Source organism: Manihot esculenta, chromosome 5 (genome assembly GCF_001659605.2).
Source record: "Manihot esculenta cultivar AM560-2 chromosome 5, M.esculenta_v8, whole genome shotgun sequence".
Lineage (NCBI taxonomy): Eukaryota > Viridiplantae > Streptophyta > Magnoliopsida > Malpighiales > Euphorbiaceae > Manihot > Manihot esculenta.
This window is the reverse complement of record NC_035165.2, coordinates 20,842,576-20,867,150: the sequence shown is the minus strand read 5'-3', so window position 1 is coordinate 20,867,150 and position 24,575 is coordinate 20,842,576. Positions and strand designations below refer to the sequence as shown.

The 24,575-nt window shown below is 37.5% G+C and overlaps 1 protein-coding gene across 1 annotated transcript; it reads left to right on the top strand.

Moving 5' to 3' along the window:
- The first annotated feature begins 7,083 nt into the window (after nucleotides 1-7,083).
- LOC110614253 (polygalacturonase) lies at nucleotides 7,084-8,547 on the top strand. Its single transcript, XM_021755741.1, has 4 exons — nucleotides 7,084-7,524; nucleotides 7,606-7,895; nucleotides 7,986-8,214; nucleotides 8,329-8,547. The coding sequence occupies exons 1-4, from the start codon at nucleotides 7,084-7,086 to the stop codon at nucleotides 8,545-8,547; spliced, it is 1,179 nt and encodes a 392-aa protein (XP_021611433.1).
- Nucleotides 8,548-24,575: the final 16,028 nt, after the last annotated feature.

Below are 24,575 nucleotides of genomic sequence, written 5' to 3'. Positions count from 1 at the left end.
ATGATGGTGAGTTTTCCAGAGAATTCATCTATTGTCTCTGAATCACTCATCCCCAAAGCCTCGAACTCTCTCCATAAGGTTTGAGTTCTGACCTCCTTCACCTTTTCTGCGCCTTGGTTCATAGTTTTGAGCATATTCCATGCCTCTTTAGATGTCCTCTTGGCCCCTAGTTGAAGCAAGGTATCCTCACCTATACCTTGGTAGATAGCCGCCAATGCCATCTTATCCTTTCGCTTATCAACTGGACCTTCGGACTCGATCGGATCCCAAACACCTTGGGCGATCATAAAAACTTCCATTTTAATAGCCCATGCTATATAATTGCTCTTTGTCAGCATGGGATATTTTAGCGTAACCGAGCTCTCCTTCTCTGGACTCGATATGCTTTCTCTATTTGAGGCATCCTCTCTTTCTTTCTGCTCTCTCTCTCTCCTTGCTCTCTCAATTTCAAGATGAGACATGTTTCAGGCCTTTAATCGAACTGGGCTCTGATACCAAATGTCAGCATAAAATAGTTTTAAATCAGTAAAACAGAGTAGAATAGAGTATAAAGTAGAGGAAAAGAGCTTATTGTTATTCACTCCATAAAAACCTCTAAACCATCACATCTTTTTTATACAAGAAAGAGTTCTTTTAGTTGCTATTATTCAGCCACTAATGGCACTACTGCCTAAAAAATAGATAAAATAATTGACTAGAGAAAATAACGCAAACAAAATAGGACAACTAATAACAAACTTAAAAACAGACAAGTTTGACTTCAACATGTCTATGCGCTCATCTTAGGGAAAAGGCTTGCCGCTAGAATCCTCGCATGTCTGATTACTTTAGTATGGCCTGTTTGGACTTTTACAAGGGTGGATGCAAGAAAGAGCAAATGCAACTGCAGTTGCAACGATGGCAGGGGAGGAAGCTGGTGCTTTAATACGAGGGAAGTTATTGACCATCTATCAGTAGACGGTAGAGTACTCTCCTCGACGAGTGGACCCTATAGCCAAGTCCTTCATCGGGATTGAAGACGATGACGAAGTAGGCAAAGGAGGAAACTGATGCTTTAATACGAGGGAAGTTATGGACCATATATCGGCAGACAGTAGAGTACTATCCTCGAGGAGTGGATCCCATAGCGAGGTCTTTCGTCGGGATTGAAGACAACGACGATGAAGTGGCAGGCAACGACTGATCAGTGAGAGTAGATGCAACTGCAACTGCAATAATGACGGAGGACAAAGCCGGTGACAGTGAGGATGAAACAACTTTAGAGATAAGAGTACTAAACTCACATTATCACTAAAGTATTATACTTGCATGGAAGTTGAAATCTAATTTAAATTTATTAATTTTTAAATTTTTTAATTAATTGTTATTCTACTATTGACTTGGTACCTAAATCATCTAATAATTTGCCTCAAATGTCAAATTGTAAACACTGAAAATTTACTTACTGTCTTTCATATAAATTAAAACTTTATTTATATAAATTTTATTTTAATGTTACATATATAAAATATTTCATCAACTCACAGAAAATTACCCTCCACATCTCATTTGGTTTTTGCAGCCGCCCATTCTCTCCGTACAGCCCTCTAAGCGGCTTCCTCCTTCCACAGCCGGCAACAGAGTTCAACCGAACAGTAGAAGAGCGGCATCGCGCCACCAGCAAGCAAGACGGGGGTGCAGTGTGCAACCAGCTGCCTTTCGCGCGGTTGACCTAGTGCGTGCCTAGGTCTAATATTTCACTTCAATCACTTTTATCTTTTTTTTTTTTTTCACTTCAGTTTAAGTATTCTTCTTACATGGGTCTTCGTATTCAACAATCTTAAATGTTGACAATTTTCAGTATATTTTATTCATATTTTAGAGCAAAATTTGCAACGGCCAAAGTTGTAGCAGTATTGCAACAGGCAATTCTGTTGGAAATTCTATCTATTTAATTTTGTGACGACATGTTATTATTGCTAACTCCAATGCAAATTTTTGCGACAGAGCTGAAGGCCATCACTAAATTCTAGAGATGAGGGTTTTCATACCGTCAAAAATACTATTAGTGACATTTCATCCATCACAATATCCCTTTTCGGTAGTTTCTGTGCATATTCAGAGAGAGCAATCGCTTCTGTTTAGGTTACACATTCTAATTAGGAAGGATTATGGGTCCCAAAATATTTTTTTGAATTCTTCATGAAATTTCCTTTAATTTTCATATATTATTTATAATTTTTTGAGTTTTTTTGAATTAGTTATAAATTTTTAATAGTATAGAGACAACTAGGTATTTGTAGACAATTTCAGTGTAATACTTGAAACTTTAAGGACTATAACTTAACCTTATGTTCACTAAATTAGATGATTCTTGAGTCTAGAATAAATGTTGAGAAGGCTATTACAACTTTTTTTTTTGAATTTTTCACATTCTATCCTCTAACATAGTATCACATCACTTACAAGATTGATACGACAAATTTTAATTTGTATTGTGTATTGTGATAACCCCAAAGCATTAGCAATATCTTAAAATCTACGAGTCATGTTTGTATCTTTTCTTTTTAATTATTTTTTATATGTGTATAAAATATTCCCATAAAATTTCATAATGTTTTGGGCACGTTTGATATTTTTCTCTTACATTTATATTCTAGTACTATAATTATCTATCTATAATTAGGCATAACTTGTCGGTAGGTTCTATTTTGATACTTTTATATTCTTAGTGCTTTGATACTTATTTTTTATTTTAATAATTATTTTTATGTTATTGACATATATTTTTATGCTAAAAAAAAGATAGATAGTGGCTAAAGTTTTTCTTTGGTGCTAAGTTTGGCCTTTGCTTCTAAAATTGCAAAAAAAAAAATGTCTGCTTCTTTTTTGCTTGTGATCATGCTTTCTTAATTGTGTCATATCTGACTTTACTTTTTATTTGCTGTAACTCAGCTTCATTTTAATATATCTCTGGCCATGTTTTAATTATTTTTCTTTATTTTTATTTTTTTTGCCTTATTTATTTTATTTATTACTTTATTTTATTTTTTATTCCTTATTTTATTTTAATTTATCTATTTTTTTAAATATTGTAATTTTAATTTTGATAAGTAGATCTAAAAAAAAGAAAGAAAATCCAGTTGCCTAATTCGCAAGCCTTCGCTGGATTACTCTCTCCAGTTGGTATGCAAGTCCTTCCTCTGGTGGACCAATGAAACCCATGGAGGAAGCCTAATTAAATAAGTATAGTCCAATGGAGCACTTTGAAAGCCCTTTACAAAAGTTATGGGTCTACAACCTTGTAATAATTTAGAACTACTTAATTAATTCTTCATTAATTAATTTTATTTTGAGATGTAATTTTTTTTCCTCCCTCATTTTTTATAGCCTTTGGATTTAATTTTATTCTCTCTCCTCTTCCTCTTCCTCTACTTTTAGCTAAGGATTTAATTACTTTATTAATTTTTTTTCTTCTTACCCTTTTTATTTTTAGGCTTCACAAAAAAATGCATGTAATTGAATTAATAAATTAAGTAATTCACTTAGCAATTTCTGAAATTAATATTTGTATGATAGAGTTATATTTTTGCATGTTTTGGGTGTCTTACACTTATCATAAAAATGATTAAATAATGATGACCTTAGTATAAGTGAACTATAAAATTGAACTTATGATTATGATTAGAAATTTCTTTTTACTATGTGCCAAAATTTAAACTTAGGAACTATGCATGCTTAAATTCCCCCATTTTAGTGCAATTGAATCATTGCATAAAATAAATTGAGTGACATAACTAATTAGGACAACTTAAAAATGCCTCTACCTTAAGTTAAGTATAAATTTTGCATGCTCAGACTAATGGATGCGCATGAAATGAGTGTTTTATGCGATCAATGCGCGTATAATAAAATAGAAGTGCATGTACTTGAAAAGGGATCTCCTAATAAGACAAGATATAAGAATCAATATAGCGACTGTTATTAATTTTTAGGCAAATTTTAGGCAAGAAGGATATCTAACACTTTCCTTCTCTCGTACCCACTATCTCAAATCTAGATTATTGGTTTGTGGAGTATGAAAGATAATAGATCTTTGCTAGAGGTAAATTGCTCAACTACGCTCTTTTGTTTCTCCCTGCTTTTATTAAGGTGATAATTTTTTTCTCTACTCTTTTTTATCGAACACTAAAATATATGGATTATATGGTAATATTATGAGAAGATAAGACCGTAACTAGTTATAAAGAATTCGTGCCCCACAATACTAATCACTGAATGCGATCTACCTACACAATTGCCATTTTAGCATCACAGGCTTCAGGTTGACGACTTAAACGAGCTAGCATCACTCCTGCTTCAATTTGTAAATGATTAATTGACTTTTTTTTATTATTATTATTATATATATAATATTCAGCTACTTTTCACATCCCACATCAGTGGAGTATGAAAAATTAAATTGTATATAATAATTAATATGAAACTATTAAATAATTTGGGTTAATAATTTTAGACCAAGTGAAAAGCGGATCTAAAAGTTATTTGGATCAGTTTGAGCGGCCTATTTCAATTGGTATCAAAACCACCTTGGGTCAAATAAATTATACAGAACTAGTGGACCTGCAAGGAAAGGACTACTCATGTGAGACGAGGTACAACTGTCCGAGGTACTAGCGAATTACAATACCCAATGGTTCTCTTCTGATTTAGCCATTGTATGTGATTCAGTTGCAACGAGAACGTCACAAATTTAGAACGGGAGAGTGTCCTATTTAGCTGCTCGTCCCACATCGGCAAAATGCGGAAAATCAAAATTGTATATAATAGTTAGCATAAAACTACTAAATAATTTGGATTAACTATTTTGAATCAAGTGGAAAATAAGTCTAAAAGTTATTTGGATTAATTTGACTGGATTACTTCAATTGGTATCAGAGCCACTCTGGATTAGAAAAATTATGCAGAGCTAGTGTACCTGCGAGTAAAGAGCTACCCGTGTGAGACGAGGTAGAGCCACCCGAGATACTAGCAAACCACAATACCCAAAGATTCAGTCCGACTTAACAATTATATCCGATTCAGTTGCGACGACAACGTCGCAAATTTAGCATTTAGCAGGGAGAGTGTGATATTCAGCTGCTAGTCCAACATTGACGAAATACGAAAAATCAAAATTGTATACAATAGTTAATATAAAACTACTAAATATTTAGATTAATCATTTTGAGTTAAGTGAAAAATGAATCCAAAAGTTTTTTGAATAAGTTTGAATTGGATAGTTTCAATTCAATAGATTCTTAATTGATAATATCTAATTGGCTATTGAGTAATATTAAATTTAAAACTGAAATAATTGATTGAATTAATTTAAAATTTTAGTTTAATTTAATTGAATTTTTAATTTAGATCAGTTTATTTTCTTTTCATTTTAATTTGATTTTAATTTTAAAAAAAATTAGGTTAGTTTAATTTTAACTAAAAAATTATTATTAGTCAAAAAATAAGTTAAAACGTTTTATTTAAATTTTTAAATACTAAAAATGAGAGATAAAAAAAATGGTATTAAAAAATTTAATTAATCACTGAATCAAATTAAATTTATATTACAAATCAATTTAATTTATTTTTTTCTCTAATTTGATTTGATTTAATTTTTATAAATTCCTAAAATTGAGTTCAATTTATTTTGTTCAGTTTCATTTAACTCACCGAATACATGCTCTAACCAACCTAATATTGAAAAGATTATATTACAAAATCTTCTTAATTCATAGTATGTGCATAGGTGTTGACTTTAGAAAGAATAAACATTGGTCCTTTTATATGAATATTATTAACCTTTTATGGTCTAAATATTTTTTTATATAGATTATTTATGGATCTTATTTAATTGAATGAAGGTTGATTATTCTTTAATAAAAAGTAAAAATATAAATTATTTTCATAATAATAATAATAATAATTGTATAACATTTTACATTTTGATGCCCTTTATATAATCACGAGGAATGAATATGTCCCTCATGTAGAAATTTATATTATACGAAGTAATTAGAACCTAGTCATGTAATTATATTAGTGTTTTATTTTTTCACTATGAAAATCTCAGTTTCATATTAATTTATATTTAAACTTGTACATTCATGTGATATAAATATTAATTTAACACAATTATTATCAAAATCCAGCTTATATTAAATGTATTTTTTTTATATTCAATTAAAATTTAATAGATGGAGTAGTAATTGGTGGTGGATTACATAAGATAGGTCTTTATTTTTCACCATAGGAGATAAATAGACATAAATCCCAAACTATTTTCTAACACATAAAGACCTAGAAAACCAATCATGCTTTACTAATTAGCTAATAAATTGGGGTTTACAGTCTTGTAAAATAGTTTCAATTTTAGAGTTATATATATATTCACTTTCTTTCTTTTTTTTTTTTTTTTTTTCTGATGACAAACAGTTACAGACATGAATTCGCGAAGTAGAAACATTAGCTGAAAAACAAACCTTAGAATCAAACTCTGACCAATTGAATTAATTGGGGAAATAAGCTTAATGGAATTAAGGATAAAAAAACAAAATCCAAACATTTACTCGGTTAATAAAAAAATATACTTATTAAAGATCTTCCATATATTAAATGGTATAGTTTCCAATTCCGAAACGATGGAGAATTGCAAGATATGAATTTGCATATATCCATAATTTCATGCAAAAAGCAAAAAAAAGAAAAAAATTAAAATAAAATAAATGTGAGCACTTTCTGTCCTAATATAAGCATTCCTTTCTCTTCGGATGGATGCACAGTGCAAACTGCAATGTGTACAAACCAATAGAAATTTCATGAAACTTCGCATTTTAGAAAGATCAAACACATTCATTACAAACCAAAAATAAACCTCTCAAATTTTGGCGCAAATTCCTTTCTTTCTAAAATTCATTTTTGGAAATTTTTTATTCATGTAATTAATCCAATAACAGCGTAACATTCCTATAAATGCCTCACAAAACCCTTTCAGCTCCACAGCCAAACAGTCTCCGTTCTCTGTGCACAGAACAAATCATTACAGCTGCTTCATCAACACAAAAAATGGGCAGACAACATAGCTTTCCTTTCCTTGTTGCAATTCTCACCTATCTCTTTACTTCATCTTTATCAAATGCAGCACATTATAATGTCCTATATTATGGAGCCAAGCCTGATGGCAGAACTGATTCCACAAAAGCCTTTCTTGCTGCCTGGATACAAGCTTGTGGATCAGTTAGGCCAGCCACCGTGTATGTGCCTGCAGGGAGGTTCTTTCTGCGAAATATAGTGTTCCAGGGTCCATGCAAGAATGGTGCGATATTTTTTCGCATAGTTGGTACACTTGTGGCTCCATCAGATTATCGAGTTATTGGTAATGCAGGGAATTGGCTTTTATTTCAGTTCGTCAATGGTGTTACAGTTTATGGTGGAGTTCTTGACGGACAAGGTCCTGCTTTGTGGGCTTGCAAGGCATCTGGCAGGAATTGCCCCACCGGTGCCACTGTAAGTTACTTTCGTAAATTAATTAAGAATTTCAAAGGTCAATGAAGTGATTAAGTATGGCAATGACTATTCTGTATGCAGTCACTGGCGTTTTCCAATTCAAATAATATAGCAATCAGTAGACTAATTTCACTGAACAGCCAAATGTTCCACATTGTCATCAATGGCTGCCACAACGTGAAAGTGCAAGGTGTGACCGTGTCTGCCTCTGGCAACAGCCCCAACACCGATGGCATTCACGTACAATTGTCGAGTAGTGTCGCAATCCTCAACTCCTGGATTGGAACTGGCGATGATTGTATCTCAATCGGTGCTGGCACCAGTAATATGTGGATTGAAAGAGTCGCATGTGGCCCTGGCCATGGAATCAGGTGATTAAATAAATCAAGGGAATTGATTAAACATAACGCATATGAAATACTAAACAAGGGAATTGATTCAACGTGTGCGTTTCTGTGCAGTATTGGGAGCCTGGGAAAGGAACTTCAAGAGCCAGGAGTAGAGAATGTGATTGTTAAATCTGTTGTATTTACTGGAACTCAGAATGGATTGAGAATCAAGTCTTGGGCCAGGCCTAGCAATGGCTTCGTGAGAAACATACGTTTCCGAGATGCTGTTATGAAAAATGTCCAGAACCCAATTATCATCGACCAAAATTACTGTCCTAACAACATAAACTGTCCTAATCAGGTACGTGCAATAAGAAAAAAATTTCATCCTGTCTGCTATAGTACTGTTCTTTGAATAATTGCTTGAAAACTAACTCTGCAAAAAATTCCTTTTTTTCTTTTTTGTATTGATCAGGAATCTGGAATTAAAGTGAGTGATATTACATATCATGGTATCTGGGGATCATCAGCAACACCAGTGGCAGTGAAGTTTGATTGTAGTAGGAAGAGCCCATGCACTGGAATCTATCTGGGGGATGTGAATCTGACATACAGGAATCAGCCATCTGAAGCATCATGCAAAAATGCCGATGGAGTAGCTATTGGTTTCGTTCAGCCAAGTAGCTGTCTGTAGATACTTATTAAAAGGGTTGCTGCCTGAATCTTGTCTCATTTTAGTATTTGTTCATAAAATTTGAAGTAGCTCATCAGTGAGCAGTGTCTATATATTTGCATGAGCGAGTGGTTTTTCCATCACACTGGGGATGCTTGGAGCCCGGCTTTGCAATGATATGGACAAATTGAAATTCCATGCCATAATGAATTTGCTATTTTATTATTTTGATACATACATACATGTGTATATATTATTATATAATTACACTAATGGTAATCTTAGTAGTAACTCTGCTTTCCTTCGTTTACCGTTAGATGGGTTATTCCCCTCCGTCCTATTTTTCTCTCTTATGGTAATGCCAATGTCAAACATTTGTTTTTAAACGCCAATATCCATGGGTCTCCACATGGGATTGAATTTAAGAATTAGGAGCAGTCAAAGAAAAAGACAGTTCTTCACATGAGCAAACGTAACATATTCCCACTAATCTAAGTTGTCTCAATCCTCCCTAGAGTGTAACATGGAAAAAATCTGTATGACGTGAAATGATTGAATATGCACTATAATGCACGTTGGCCTAACCGGAGGCTAACTCATGCATGAACTTGCACAAAATACTATGAAAAACTCAAAATGTGCTTTTTTTTTTTTCAATTGAAGTCCAATTTATAATAGAAAATCTTTACATCATTATTGTACTTAAATTTAGGAAGTTCATGATACAAAAATGCAACGGACCCCATAAAATTATTAGTGGGAGTATGTATGCACTGAGTGCATTCTATAATTTATTTTTATAATAAATAGATATACTTTATTTAATTTTTTTTCTTCTTACCTATCACAATACTAACCTTTTTGACAAAAAGTAAAAAATCTAATTAAAAGTGTAAAATTGGAATCCTGTCTTTATTTATTTAAAGGTTTCATATCCAAACTTATACACATGTTTTTTATATCGTTTTAAAAATCATTTTTCATTAATCTATTTCATGAAAACATTGTTGGAGATGTACTCGATTTGTTTCCATAATAATTTTAAGAAAATATTTTAGTATTATTTAGCATTTGACGAAAATTTCAGTACTTAAAATATGGTAAATAAAAAAATTGAACTATTTTTAAAGAATAACATAATATATTTACATGTGTGAATAAAATGGGTGTAATATTTCTATTAAGCCATGAAAAATTGGAGATACAATGTTATATGTTTATAAAATCTCATTTTAATTTCAAGTTTCTTGATTGTAATAGTTAAATGTAGGATTAATTTTAAATTTGTATTTTTTGTATTATATAAATAGGTTGATTTGTTTAATTCAAACATGCTAACAGATACTATCTTCTTTTATCTTTCTCGTGTGCTTAAATTATTGTGATCAATTTATGATTGCAATGTCTTCATCGTCCTCCTCTTCATTTTGCTCTCAATTCTACGCTTGAGTTACAATGTTTTTCTAAATTTGAATGGGACGTTGTCCTAATGATTGTCGCTCTACTAATGGATGCATGGTTATCTTGGCAACAATTTAATTTCTTAGGCATCAAAGAAACAAACAACTATTGATTGCTCATCTACTCAAAGTGAATAAAAACCACTCACCAATGCTCCAACTGAAGCAAAGTGGATTTAGTTTGATAAAGGACTATTTAGACTCCGTTAGACGTTTTAATCAATATCGTTTGGTTAAGATGAAATAAGAGAAAAAAATAGGCTAGAAAACTAAAAATCTTATTGAAATTCCTCAAAGATTGAAAAAGTGAGTTTCTAATAACTAAGGAAAACTATTTATAATAGACACAAAACCCTAATAAGCAAAATTATGAAAATACCCAAAATATCCAAAAAATTAATTAAAATGCAAAATTAACCCTTAAATGATGAAATTTCCATATCGAATTTTGTGACTAGGCCTGTGGCCTTTGTTATATTTTTGAAAGTCGTGTGTCTCGAAATTTCCTTTCTGAAAAGCTATCGTGGGTCTCTATCGGACGTCGGCAGCAAAAGTTAGGCCTTCCACTTGTAAAGAACTCGTAAAGTCCAAGACTAGTTGTTCCATGTCATTCCCTTCCACATATAAAGAACGCGACCTCGAATTATCATCAGTAGGGTAGCACTGAAATAGATCTGCCACATTAAACGTCTTGAAAATTTTCAGCTCATGTGGGAGGTCAAGAACATAGGCATTGTTATTGATCTTCTGAATGATCCAGAATGGACCAATCTTCTTGGCGTCAAGTTTTTTCTGTCTTCCACCACGCTTCTTGCGTAAATACACCATAACTTGGTCACCAACATTGAAGGACTTGAAACGCCTATATTTATCAGCTGTAGCTTTATATTTGTCACTGGCTTCTATAAGGCATTGTTGTACCTGTTTAAAAACATCCACGTACTGCTTTGCCAAGTTGCTTGTTGCAATACTATTGTGAGAATCTGTGGGAAGGGCAATAAGATCAACAGTATGCGCTGGGACTTTCCTGTACACAACAGTAAATGGTGACATCTTTATGGAGCTGTGGACAACATTGTTGTAAGCAAATTCTGCTTGGGCAAGAGCAAGATCCCAAGCAGTTTTCTTGTTACTGCAGATGTAGCACAGAAGATTGCCAAGCATGCAGTTCACCACTTCAGTTTGTCCATCAGTTTGGGGATGGGTAGCTGTAATACCCGGCTAGACCCCGGCACCGGAATTCCTATTTTCCGGTGGAGTCTCGGATGCCGGAAACCTCTAGAAGGGTAAAATATATTTTTCTAAAATGTTTTCAAGTGTTTTAAGGTTTTAAGTAAGAAAGAAATTGAGTTTTTGAAAGAAAAGCACCAAGGAAGGAAATCCAGGTTCGGCCGTCGAACCTCATGTTCGGCCGTCGAACATGGTGCAGTTTAGGGAGCACCTTTGGCCCCCGAAGGTGGTTTGGCTAGCCACCTATAAAAGGCTCCATGTCCGAAAATAGGCGAGTTTTCTTCCCATTTTCGGGCAAAGGTGAGTCCATGCCCTTCCATGGTTAGTTTTAATGATTTCCTTCAAATCATTCCTGTTTTTGACAAGTTTTAACTTGGTTTTGAAGATTTTGAGCTAAAGATCAAGTTTTGAAGCTTGGAGACCTCGGAGCTCGATTTCTCCCATCTCCGAGTTTGGATCATCTCCCCTCTCATTTTTCAAGAGGTAAGAGTAGATCCTATCCTTCTTTTATGATTTTAGTAAGTTTTGAGGGGTTTTAGAAAGTTTTGATGCATGATTAGGTTGGTTGTAAAATGTTAGGGTTTATGTGAGTTATTGATGAAATGTATGTTTATTGTTTGTTATAATGTAATGTTGTTGGGGTATAGGCTAGTTTTAAGCCCCTAAATGCTTAAGAGTGTGTTTATGCATGTTTTTGCATGAGTTGGTTTGAGTTGTGAGGTTTGGGGTGGCTGGATGTATGTTGGAGGCTTGGATTCTGCCTTCTGGAGAACCCAGGTTCAGCTGTCGAAACCATATTCGGCCGCCGAACCTGCCTATGGTGGCATATTTTGGCCGCCTAAACTCGCCCCCGAAAGTTGGACTTTCGGCTCTGGAGGGGAGTTTCGGCCGTCGAAGGTGCTTCCGAAGGTGCTTGAGTTTCGGATTTGGAAGGGAGTTTCGGATTTGGAAGGGACTTTCGGCCGCCAAAGGTGCCGCCGAAGGTGCATGACTTTCGGATCTGGAAGGGGGTTCAGCCGCCGAAGGCGCCGCCGAAAGTACCCTGTCCAGCCTTCCTTTGCATGTTTTCTATGATTGTTTTGTGATGTTTTAGGGGGGTTTTGGGGAGATGCTTAGAGTCATATTAGTGTTTGTTTGGTCCCTCATTTGTGTCCACTCATGTAGGTTCGGACCCGAGGAACCGAGGACCCCAGTAGTGAGATAGCTGCTTCAGAGTCTTTCCAGAGTCAGCCTGAGGTGAGTAGAATGGATCTTTATGTTTCAAAGCAAATAAATTTTAAGCATGTTCATGCATCACGAATGCCATGATATATATAGTTTGTTTGCATTAGAATTCACGAATATGTTGCATTGCATACTTTGATGTTGTTGTGGATGGATGTTGGATGATTCATTAGTCCTGGATATGATGTGATATGATATGGTATGGTATGGAAGTCCAGGTCGAGGCCCATTCTACGCCCCTGGCATGATGTTAAGAGAAAGTCCAGGTCAAGGCCCATTCTACGCCCCTGGCACATTAGAATGTTATGTTATGTTAAGAGAAAGTCCAGGTCGAGACCCATTCTATGCCCCTGGCACCATTGGAATGTGTAGAGGACTATTGGTGACAAGTCCATCCTTGATGTGATTTGTTGGGATGTGATGCATTCCATGAAAGCATATGTTTTAAATTATTGTTTTACTATTCTGCTCACTGTGCTCTAGTAGCTCACCCCTTTCCCTTAACCCCCAGGTTTGCAGGTTCGGGATAGGCAAGGAAGTCATCAAGAGTAGAAGTATTATGTATGCAATAGTTAGTTGTAGACATGAAAGATATTGTAATGTATTGTATTGTTAGTTATTGTATAAATTTGTATTGAGGTTTAGTATTGTGCTTGATGTGATTTGTTGGGATGTGATGCATTCCATGAAAGCATATGTTTTAAATTATTGTTTTACTATTCTGCTCACTGAGCTCTAGTAGCTCACCCATTTCCCTTAACCCCCAGGTTTGCAGGTTCGGGATAGGCAAGGAAGTCATCAAGAGTAGAAGTATTATGTATGCAATAGTTAGTTGTGGAATAAAAGATATTATAATATATTGTATTGTTAGTTATTGTATAAATTTGTATTGAGGTTTAGTATTGTGCTTGGCCCTAATGTTATGTTAATTCCCTTTTGTGCATGATCGTTATAAAATGTTTTAATGTTAAGAAATGTTGAACCAAGCTTGGCCTATGTTATGATGTCCCACTAGAGCATTTGATGAGGGCTCTTGTGTGGGGTTTATGTTATGGATATAATGCATGCAGGTCAAGCTTGGTGAATGAAAAAGTTTAAAAAATTTTATGTAAATGTATGATCATGTATGGGATTATCAGGTATGACAGGTGGTATGTTAGGCTTGCTTCGGGTCCCGGCGACCTTAAGTCGATCTGGATTCTAGCGCTGGTAGCGGTCCGATTTTGGGTCGTTACAGTAGCACTGCTGTATCGAAGTTCAGTTCCAAAATATTTTCATAAAGTCACCCAGAAATGAGCTAGAAACTTCACATCTCTGTCAGAAGTAATGGTTTTAAGGACGCCATGTAAGCGAACAATCTCCTGGAAAAATAATTTTGCCGCATGAGAAGCATCATTAGTTTTCTTGCAAGGAATGAAATGTGCCATTTTGGAAAATCTATCAACAACAACAAAAATGGAATTAGATCCACGTTGAGTACGTGGAAGACCAAGAACAAAATCCATAGACAAGTCCTCCCAAAGATGTGCTGGAATAGGTAGTGGAGTGTATAAGCCTGTATTTTGCGAATGTCCCTTCTGAGTTTGACAAGTCCTCCCAAGGATGGGCACTTTTCGACCATCCGACCTGTAACCCTTTTTAATTGTGGCCAGTAAAAACGCTCCTCCAATCCAGTAATAGTCTTCTCACGTCCCAAATGACCACTCAAACCTCCTCCATGGACCTTCTGAATAAGTTTTTCCCACAAAGAAGATCGAGGGATGCATAACCTGTTCTCCTTAAAAAGAAAGCCATCATGTACCAAGAACCTATCAACAGGCTGGTGAGTCTGGACTCTAGCCCATATATCAACAAAGTCATCATCTGTAGCATACAAATCCTTCAGGAATTCAAAACCTACAACCTCCTGATTAACTATAATCAATAGAGTAACCCTCCTACTCAAAGCATCTGCCACCTTATTATTATCGCCAGCCTTATGTTTGATGACATAATGAAAGGCTTCAAAGTAAGCTGCCTATCGAGCATGCATCTTATTCACATGTTCTTGAGTTTTAAAATGGATTAAAGATTGATGATCTGTATGAATAATAAACTATTGTCCCATCAGATATGCTCCTAAGTTTTAAAAGCCAAGAATACTGCATATAGCTCCTGCTCATAAGTAGCCCACTTCTTTCTAGCTTCATTCAGTTTCTCACTAAAGAAGGCAATAGGCTTTTTAGACTGTGACAACATTCCACCAATCCCAACTCCACAAGCATCACATTCAATTTCAAACAGCTTATTAAAATCGGGTAGAGCAAGAATAGGGGCAGAAGTAAGATTATCTTTAATCTCTTCAAAGCTCTTATTGGCAGCTTCAGTCCATGCAAATTTTTGCACTCTCTCTTTCTTCAAGCAATCTATGATAGGGGCAACGATACTGTTGAAATTTCTGATAAACCGTCGATAAAAAGTAGCAAGGCCATGAAAGCTGTGAACTTCAGAAATAGTTTTGGGGATGGGCCAGTTCCGTATTGGTTCTACCTTCTTCTCACCAACATATATCCCTTATGCACTAACAATGAACCCTAGGAACAGATCGCGCTCCGTCATATAAATGCACTTTTTAAGATTAATAACCAGCTCACTTTCTTGCAAGGCTGTGAGGACTTGACGGAGATACTGTAAATGTTCTTCTTCGCTGCGACTAAAAATCAAGATGTCATTAAAATAAACAACCACAAATTTGCATAAGAAAGGACGCAAAACCTGGTTCATGAGTCGCATAAAAGTGTTAGGTACATTCGTCAAACCAAAGGGCATAACCAGCCACTCATACAAGCCTTCCTTAGTCTTGAAGGCAGTCTTTCATTCATCTCCCTCATTGATCCGAACTTGGTGATAGCCGCTTTTAAGGCCGATTTTAGAGAAGACTTTAGACCCGGATAGCTGATTTAGAATGTCATCCAGTCATGGAATAAGAAATCGATACTGAAATGTAATTTTTTTATGGCCTTGCTATCCACGCACATTCTCCAAGTCCTATCTTTCTTTGGAACTAATAGGGCAGGTATTCTGTAAGGGCTAATGCTCTCCCGAATATGCCCCTTCTTCAGTAATTCTTCAACATGTTCTTAGAGGATTTCAGTCTCCTTTGGACTTATCTTGTAATGAGGTAGATTCGATAATTTTGATCCAGAAATGAGATCAATCTGATGTTGGATATCCCACAGAGGTGGAAGCTTGGATGATTCCTCTACTATCTTAGGAAACTCTTTCAACAGCTCTTTGATGGGTGGTGGTAAAGATGGTGCATCTTCCATTGTACCTTTTGCTCTCACTAATAAAGCCAATGTGCCTCCAGATTTCTCAACTGTGCCTGATAGCCTCTGCACTCTCGTGGAAACAGCAATAATATTTTTCCCTTCCACTTTAGAATGTTTCTCAGAACTGGAAGGTAAGATAGTAATCTTCTTTTGATTCTACGTAAACATGTATGAATTCTCCTTCCCCTTATGCAAAGCATCAACATTGAATTGCCAAGGGCGACCTAGCAAAATTCCACAGCAATCCATATCCACAACATCACAATAACAGATTTAGTATAAGATTTACCGATCGAGATAGGCACGCTGTAGATTCTGTTGACCTCAATTGTCGGACCTTCCTTAATCCATCTAACTTTGTATGGTGAAGGGTGCGGCTGTGTAGGCAACTGCAATTTCTCCACCAATCGCGTGTTTAACCACTATAACCAAACAATAGATAATAATATGAATTATTTTTCTAATCAATGATCATCTGCAAAACACTTCAATTTAATTACCTTCAGCTGAAAGTTTTAACTATTTATTTGTTTCTCAAACTTCAATTACATTGTTTATTATTATTTTTTTCCTTTTAAGTTTATTTTTATTGGCTTGCCCAAGGTACAACCACTTTCATAAAAAAAACTCTCTTCTTCTCACTTTTTGTATTAAACTACTCTTCTATTTTAAATTGGTCATTTAAATTAAACAGGATTAATGTCTCTGTGGGATCGATACTCACTTACCCTATCTACAAGTTCTTATCAATCAAGAAAAGGGAAGTAAATTTTAAATTGACGGATTCGACTCTCGTTAAATTTTGGCGCCGTTGTCGGGGACCTTTAACAATTTATTTTTATTTTTATGATCAAATATGAGAATAGCAGAATTCAGTTTGATCCAGAAATCGAGAAGACTGCAAAAAGGTTGAGAAAAACAACCAAGTTGTAAAAGCAGGCCAAATCGGGAGCCTCTCAACCATCTGTCTGATCCCCTTTGCACCGAAGAGACCTCATCTTCAACACTAACTGAGCCTCTAATTGACACAAATCAAAGAGATAATATGGTTGCAGCTGTTGCCGCTGAAGAGCAACCCCTTTGCATCACATACCCAATACTGAATGCACCCTTGAAATTGCGAACATGTATGATTAATATGTTACCAAAATTCCAAGATTTGGAGAATGAAGACCCCATTATCATCTAAAGGAATTTTATATGGTTTGTTCAAGTATAAGACCACATGGTATAACTGAGGAACAAATAAGGTTAGTAGCTTTTCCTCTCACTTTAATTGAATCCGCTAAGGATTGACTCTACTATTTACCCCCAGGTTCAATCACCACTTGGGTGCAAATTAGAGACTTATTCTTAAAAAGATTTTTTCCAGCGACCAAAGCATCATTAATAAGAAAGGAAATAAGTGGAATTAAACAAAAAAAAAAGAAACTTTACATGAATATTGGGAAAGGTACAGGAAATTAATTGTAAGTTGTCCAAAACAGCTTAACCTTCACTTCTATGAAGGACGTTTGCCATTAGAACGAAGGATGATTGATGCTGCTAGTGGAGGTGCTATTTCAGAAATGGAACCTAAAGAAGGTAAAACCTTAATCTCAAAAATGGCCGCCAATTCTAGACAACATGGCCAAGAATAGGACGTTCCAATGAAGTAAGTATTGCATCTTTAGATTCTAAAATCTCACAACTAACAGCTGCAATTCAACAATTGGCTATAGGAATAATGCACGAACTTATGGCATTTGCAAACAAGCAGATCACCCCACAGATATGTGTCCTATCCTTTAAGAAGGAGAGCAACAGGTAAACGCCATTGGAGGGTTCAATGGACTACAATTTAATGGACAACAAAGGAAGTATGACCCAGTTTCAAGCACTTACAATCCAGGGTGGAGAGATCATCCAAACCTTAGCTATGGGAATAGACAACAGAACTTCCAGCCAAGAGTAAACTATCAAGCTACAAATTCAGGTATGTCTCTAAAAGACATTGTTCAATCTCTTGCTAATAGCACTCTTGCTTTTCAACAGGAAACAAAATTGAGCATACAGAATTTGGAGAATCAAATGAGCCAACTTGCTACATCAGTGAGCAAGTTGGAATCTCAAGGGAAACTGTCCTCCCAAACCGTGCTAAATACAAAACAAAACGTAAGCGCAATTACACTGTGAAGTGGGAAGGAGTTGGAATCTGCCAGCCCGAAGAGGCTTGCCCAAGGCAGTATGACAAACTTAAAGGCAGAAGCAGAAATAGAAATTCCAGTAGAGAATTAGCCTAAAAAATCAGAGGAAGAACAATCCTCAATGCAGATAATACGTCCACCTTTTCCCAAAAGATTTACTTAATCAAAGAGGGAAAAGGAAGAGAAAGAGATCTTAGTGATCTTTCGCAAAGTCCAGATAAACATACCCCTTATTAAAACCATAAAGCAAATCCCAGGTATGCGAAATTTCTAAATGACCTATGCACTAATAAAAGAAAATTGTATGGATACGAAAAGATTAAAGTAGGGGATAATGTATCAGTTGTACTTTAAAGAAAGTTTCCACAAAAATGTAAAGATAAAGGCATGTTTGCTATAACATGTAAAGTTAGAAACCATGAAGTTAAAAAATAAATGTGTGACTGAGGAGCTTCCATAAATGTTATGCTTCTATCGGTTTATTTGTCTTTGGATGCAGGTCCTTTAAAACCAACAGGAATCACACTCCAACTCGCCGATAGATCAATAGTTTATCCTAAGGGCGTGTTGAAAGATGTTTTAGTCCAAATGGAAAAATTAATCTTTCCAGCAGACTTCTTTGTCCTGAATATGGAAGATGACAGTTTATCCAACTCTACAGAATTATTGTTAGGAAGATCATTCCTTAGCACAGCTAGAACGAAGATCGACGTACATGAAGGCATGCTCTCAATGGAGTTTGATGGAGAAGAGGTAAAGTTTAATGTCTATGATGCAATGAAGTATTCTGATGATAATTTTTCTTTTTACAGCATAGATGTAGTTGATCCTCTCACTCAAGAAGCATTTGAATTAAGTAAGGAAGACAAGTTGGAGGTAGTTTTAATAGAAAACTTAATAATGGACTGCCCTGACAATAGCAAATTGAAACTCGATGAGAAAATCATAGAAACAATACGTTCATTGGACATTTTGAGCTATAAGACACTAGAACTTGAGTTAAAAATGCTTCCAGCTCATTTTTGGGAAGTAAGAACACACTTCCAATCATAATCACCTCAAAGTTGAATACTTTAAAAGCAATGAAGTTAATTTGGATGCTGAATGAATACGACGATGGAAGTGGATGAAGCTTAACATGCCACTCAGTCTAGCCTAGGACAATAAGGGCGCTGCTTGAGAGGCAACCCAAGGTTATAGGCTTGCCCAAGTCTGTAGAGTCACAAGTAAGTTTTCTTTTAATTTGTTAGTTTTAATTAATTTATTTGTTATTTTTGGAGCAGATTGGATCTTCTAGGCAATTTGAAAATTTAAGGAACCTTTTGATTTTTTGGAGGTTTCCTCGCCGGTTGCAGCCATACACCAGACTTGTTCATAGACGAAAAAGTAAGACTCCTATCTATGACTTAATGAGTGATGATGATGAGGAAGAATGGGAGGTGAAATCAGAGATCCTGAAGCAACTCCAAGATAGAACATGCATCACATTAATGCCAAATTGGACGTCATTCTCTCTCACTTAGAGCTGTCCATACTCCAACTACCACTAGCTTGAGTTCTATGCGACTTCTCAGGGAAGTTCTCTTTGACTTACTTTTATTTTATTTTGTGAACTTCCCCCGATTGATTGAATTTTTCCACATTGAGGACAATGTGAGGAGTAAGTGTAACGACCCGAAAATCGGACCACTACCGGCGCTAGGATCCAGATCGGCTTAAGGCCGCCGGGACCCACAGCAAGCCTAACATATAACCTGTGAACCTGTCAAATCCCATACATGATCATACATACTCATAAACCTGTAAACTTTTCCTTTTCCATAAACCAAGCTCAACCTGTGCATACTCATAACATAACATAAACCACACACTGGAGCCCTCATCAAATGCTCCAATGGGGTATCATAACATACATGAATTAAGCTTGGTTGAACATAAACATCATAAAACATTCTATAGATCATGTATCAAAAGGGATTACTATACAAACTCGATCAAGCACAATTTCTAATCCTCAATACATCATCATTACATACCATAACTGTATAAGACATTACATTACAATTTAATCATGTCCATTGCTAGCTATTACATAACCATGGCTTTACTCTATCCGACCTCCTGCGCTATCCTGTACCTGCAAGCCTGGGGGTTAAAGGGAGAGGGGTGAGCTAAAAGCCCAGTGAGTAGAACCATAAAAACATATTAACAAACATGCTCCAATGAAATGCATCATAACACAGACAATTCACATAAGGGTTGGGTGAACTTGTCACCAAATAGTCCCAGCATCATTTGTGCCAGGCCGTAGCATGGGGTCCTGGTCTTCCTGTCATATCATACATTACTTACCATTGCCCCAAGGCCTCCTCTGGGCTCCTGGTTTTCGAGTCCCATATCCGTGCCAGGCCGTAGAATGGGGTCCTGGTCTTTCATTTCCGTGCCAGGCCGTAGAATGGGGTCCTGGTCTTTCCTCAGGGACTAATTGGGTCATCCAACATTCACCCACATCAACAACAAAGAATGCGATGCAACATATTCGTGAAATCTAATGCAATCATCCTATTGCATAATCATGATGCATGAAACATGATAAAAATATTTAATTTCTCAATTTAAAAGATTAAGTTTAGTTCCACTCACCGCTAGCTGACTCTGACAACACCGAAGCAGCTGAACTCACTGCTGGGGTCCTCGGTTCCTCGGGTCCGAACCTACACAGGTGGACTCAAATGAGGGACCAAACATACTAGAACATGACTCTAAAAATACTCCCCAAAAACCCTCTTAAAACACCTCAAAACATCATGGAAAATCATGCAAAGGAGGGCTGCACAGGGCACTTTCGGCGGCACCTTCGGCGGCCGAAAGTCCCTCCAGAGCCGAAAGTCAGGCAGGTTCGGCGGCACCTTCGGAGGCCGAAAGTGCCCTCCAGAGACGAAAGTCTCTTTTCGGGGGCAGGCTTCGGCAGCCGAAAGGCTTGCCTCCCAGTCATGTTCGGCGGCCGAAAGTCCTTCGGCTGCCGAACCTGGTTTCTGCCAAAGGGCAGAAACTTCAGCTCCTCATGCACAAATGCCTCCCAAACCTTCCAAACATGCATTTATCCTATTCTACAACATGCATACTCAAGCATACAAGTTCCTAGGGGCTTCAACTAACTTAAACTCCATCTACAACACATCAAACATCCACATTGTTCATAAACACAACATAAACCCATAAACCTAACCATAAGCTAAACATGCATTCTACCCCATAGATCTACTTAAAACTTACTTAAAACATGCAATAAGCTCAAGATCCGCCCTTACCTCTTGAAGATCGAGAGGAGAACGACCCTAGCTCAAAAAATGGGAGAGAGAGAGTTCCTTGAACCTCCAAGCTCCAAAACTTGCTCAAATGCTCAAAATCTTCAAAACAAGGGTAAAACTAATGAAAATCGAGAAAGATTTGAAGGAAGGAACTCAAAACCGGCGAGGGATGGCGGAGAGCTCACCTTGGCCGAAAATGGGGAGAAAAGCTCGTCCATTTCGGCTAAGGGACCCCTTTATAGGTGGCTGGCCAGGCCACGTTCGGGAGCCGAAAGTGCCTCTGCATGCATGCCATGTTCGGCGGCCGAACTTGAGGTTCGGCGGCCGAACCTGGACTTCCCTCACTTATACTTTCGGGGGCCTAAGGCACACCCAAAACGCATGCATGTTCGGCGGCCGAACTTGAGGTTCGGCGGCCGAACCTGAGTTTTCCTCCAAGGTTGTTTTCATGTAAAAACTCATTTTCTTCTAACTTAAAAACATAAAACACATTAAAACATTTTATGAAAACATAGTTCTACCCTTCTAGAGGTCTCCGACACCCGAGATTCCACCGGACGGTAGGAATTCCGATACCGGAGTCTAGCCGGGTATTACATTCTCTCCCCTTTAAGAACATTCGTCCCCGAATGTTCCTCAACTAGCACATGCAAGGCATACAACATATCATACACATAAAACACATGAAACATATAAGAGACTAACCTTAGAAAAGATAAGGATATTGCTGGAGCATGGACTCCCGTGTCTCCCAGGTGCATTCTTCCAGATTGTGGTGGTTCCAAAGGACTTTCACCATCGGGATTTCCTTGTTCCTCAACTTTTTGATTTGGGTGTCTAGGATCCGTACCGGCTGCTCAACATAGGTGAGATTCTCTTGGATCTCCACATCAGGCTCACTAAGAACCTTGCCCGGATCTGACACGAACTTCCTCAACATAGAAACATGGAAAACCGAATGGATTCTTTCCATTGAAGCAGGTAAATCCAGCTTGTACGATACATTCCCAATCTTTTGCAAAACTTCAAAGGGTCCGATGTATCGTGGAGATAGCTTACCTTTCTTCCCGAAGTGAACCACTCCTTTCATAGGAGACACCTTGAGCAATACCAGATCCCCCTCCTGAAACTCTACTTTTCTTCTGAGGATATCTGTATAACTCTTCTGTTTGCTTGCAGCAGTCTTGATTCTTTCTCTGATTAAGGGTACCACTCTGCTGGTGATTTCTACTAGCTCAGGCCGTGCCAAGGCCTTTTCTCCAACTTCTTCCCAGCAAACAGGTGATCTGCACTTCCTCCCATACAAAGCTTCATATGGAGCCATCCCGATGCTAGCATGATGGCTGTTATTATAGGCAAACTCCACCAAAGGTAGATGCTGCCTCCAAGAACCGCCAAAGTCCAGCACACACATTCTAAGCATATCCTCTATTGTCTGGATGGTCCTCTCCGACTGTCCGTCCGTCTGTGGATGGAAAGTAGTGCTAAAATCCAACCTGGTACCCATGGCATCCTGCAGACTCCGCCAAAACCTGGAGGTGAATTGGGGTCCTCTATCGGACACTATAGAAACAGGAACCCCATGCAGCCTGACAATCTCGTCAACATACACCTGTGCCAATTTGTCCACATAATAGCCACTCCTGACAGGGATGAAGTGAGCAGATTTGGTGAGTCTGTCCACAATCACCCATATGGAGTCCAATCTGTTGGACGTCACCGGTAACCCCACTACGAAGTCCATAGCTATATTCTCCCATTTCCACTCTGGAATAGGTAGCGGGTTAAGCATTCTAGCCGGCTTCTGATGTTCCAGCTTCACCCTTTGACACACTTCGCAGGCTGACACAAACTGTGCCACTTCTCTCTTCATAGCTGGCCACCAATAAACCTTCTTCAGATCTTGATACATCTTGGTGGCTCCGGGGTGAATGTTGTATCTTGCATTATGAGCCTCTCTCATAATGTCTCCTTTTAGCCCTACGTCATCTGGTACACACAATCGACTCCCATAGTGGAGGATCCTCTTGTTGTCGAATCTGAACTCGCTGTCTTTGCCTGACTGAACAGTCCTGGCAATCTTCACTAACTCTGGGTCCTCATGCTGTTTCTGAGCCACCTGCTCCAGAAACACGGGTGCCACTCTCATTTGGGCAACTAAAGCACCTGTACCAGACAACTCCAACTGTAGACCTTCATCAATGAGTTTGTAAAACTCTTTCACCACTGGTCTCCTCTCCGCCGTGATATGGGATAAACTGCCTAGTGATTTCCGGCTTAGGGCGTCTGCCACAACATTCGCCTTACCCGGATGATACTGAATCTTGCAATCATAATCACTCAGCAGTTCTACCCATCTTCTCTGTCTCAAGTTCAAATCTCTTTGACTCAGGATGTACTGTAGGCTTTTATGATCCGTGAAGATCTCACATTTAACCCCATAGAGGTAGTGCCTCCACATCTTGAGTGCAAAGATTACTGCTGCCATCTCTAGGTCATGTGTGGGGTAATTCAGCTCATGCTTCTTCAGTTGTCTAGAAGCATAAGCAATCACCCTTTCATTCTGCATTAACACACAACCCAAACCCACTCGGGATGCATCACAGAAGACTGTGAAGTCCTCACTGCTAGCTGGCAAAGCTAACACTGGTGTCGATGTTAGTCTCTTCTTAAGCTCTTCAAAACTCTCTTCACACTGGTCGGTCCACACAAACTTCTGATTCTTCCTGGTTAGTCTAGTCAGAGGAGCTGCAATTTTTGAGAAGTCCTGAACGAACCTCCTGTAGTAACCTTCCAAACCCAAGAAACTTCTGATCTCTGACACTAAAGTGGGTCTAGGCCAGTTAGCCACAGCTTCTACCTTTTTGGGGTCTACCTCTATTCCATTTTCTGACACCACATGCCCCAAGAATGAAATGCTCCTCAGCCAGAACTCACACTTGGAGAACTTGGCATACAAGCCATGCTCCCTCAGGGTCTGTAGAACCAACCTCAGATGATGGGCATGCTCCTCTTTATTCCTGGAATACACCAAGATATCATCTATGAAGACAATAACAAAGTGATCCAGGTACTGGCTAAACACTCTGTTCATGAGATCCATGAATGCTGCAGGGGCGTTGGTTAACCCGAACGGCATCACAAGGAACTCAAAATGCCCATATCTGGTTCTGAAAGCTGTCTTTGGCACATCTTCCTCTCTGATCCTCAGCTGATGATACCCGGACCTCAGATCTATTTTAGAGAAACAACCCGCTCCTGCTAGCTGGTCGAATAGATCATCGATCCTTGGCAAAGGGTACCTGTTCTTGGTAGTGACTTTGTTCA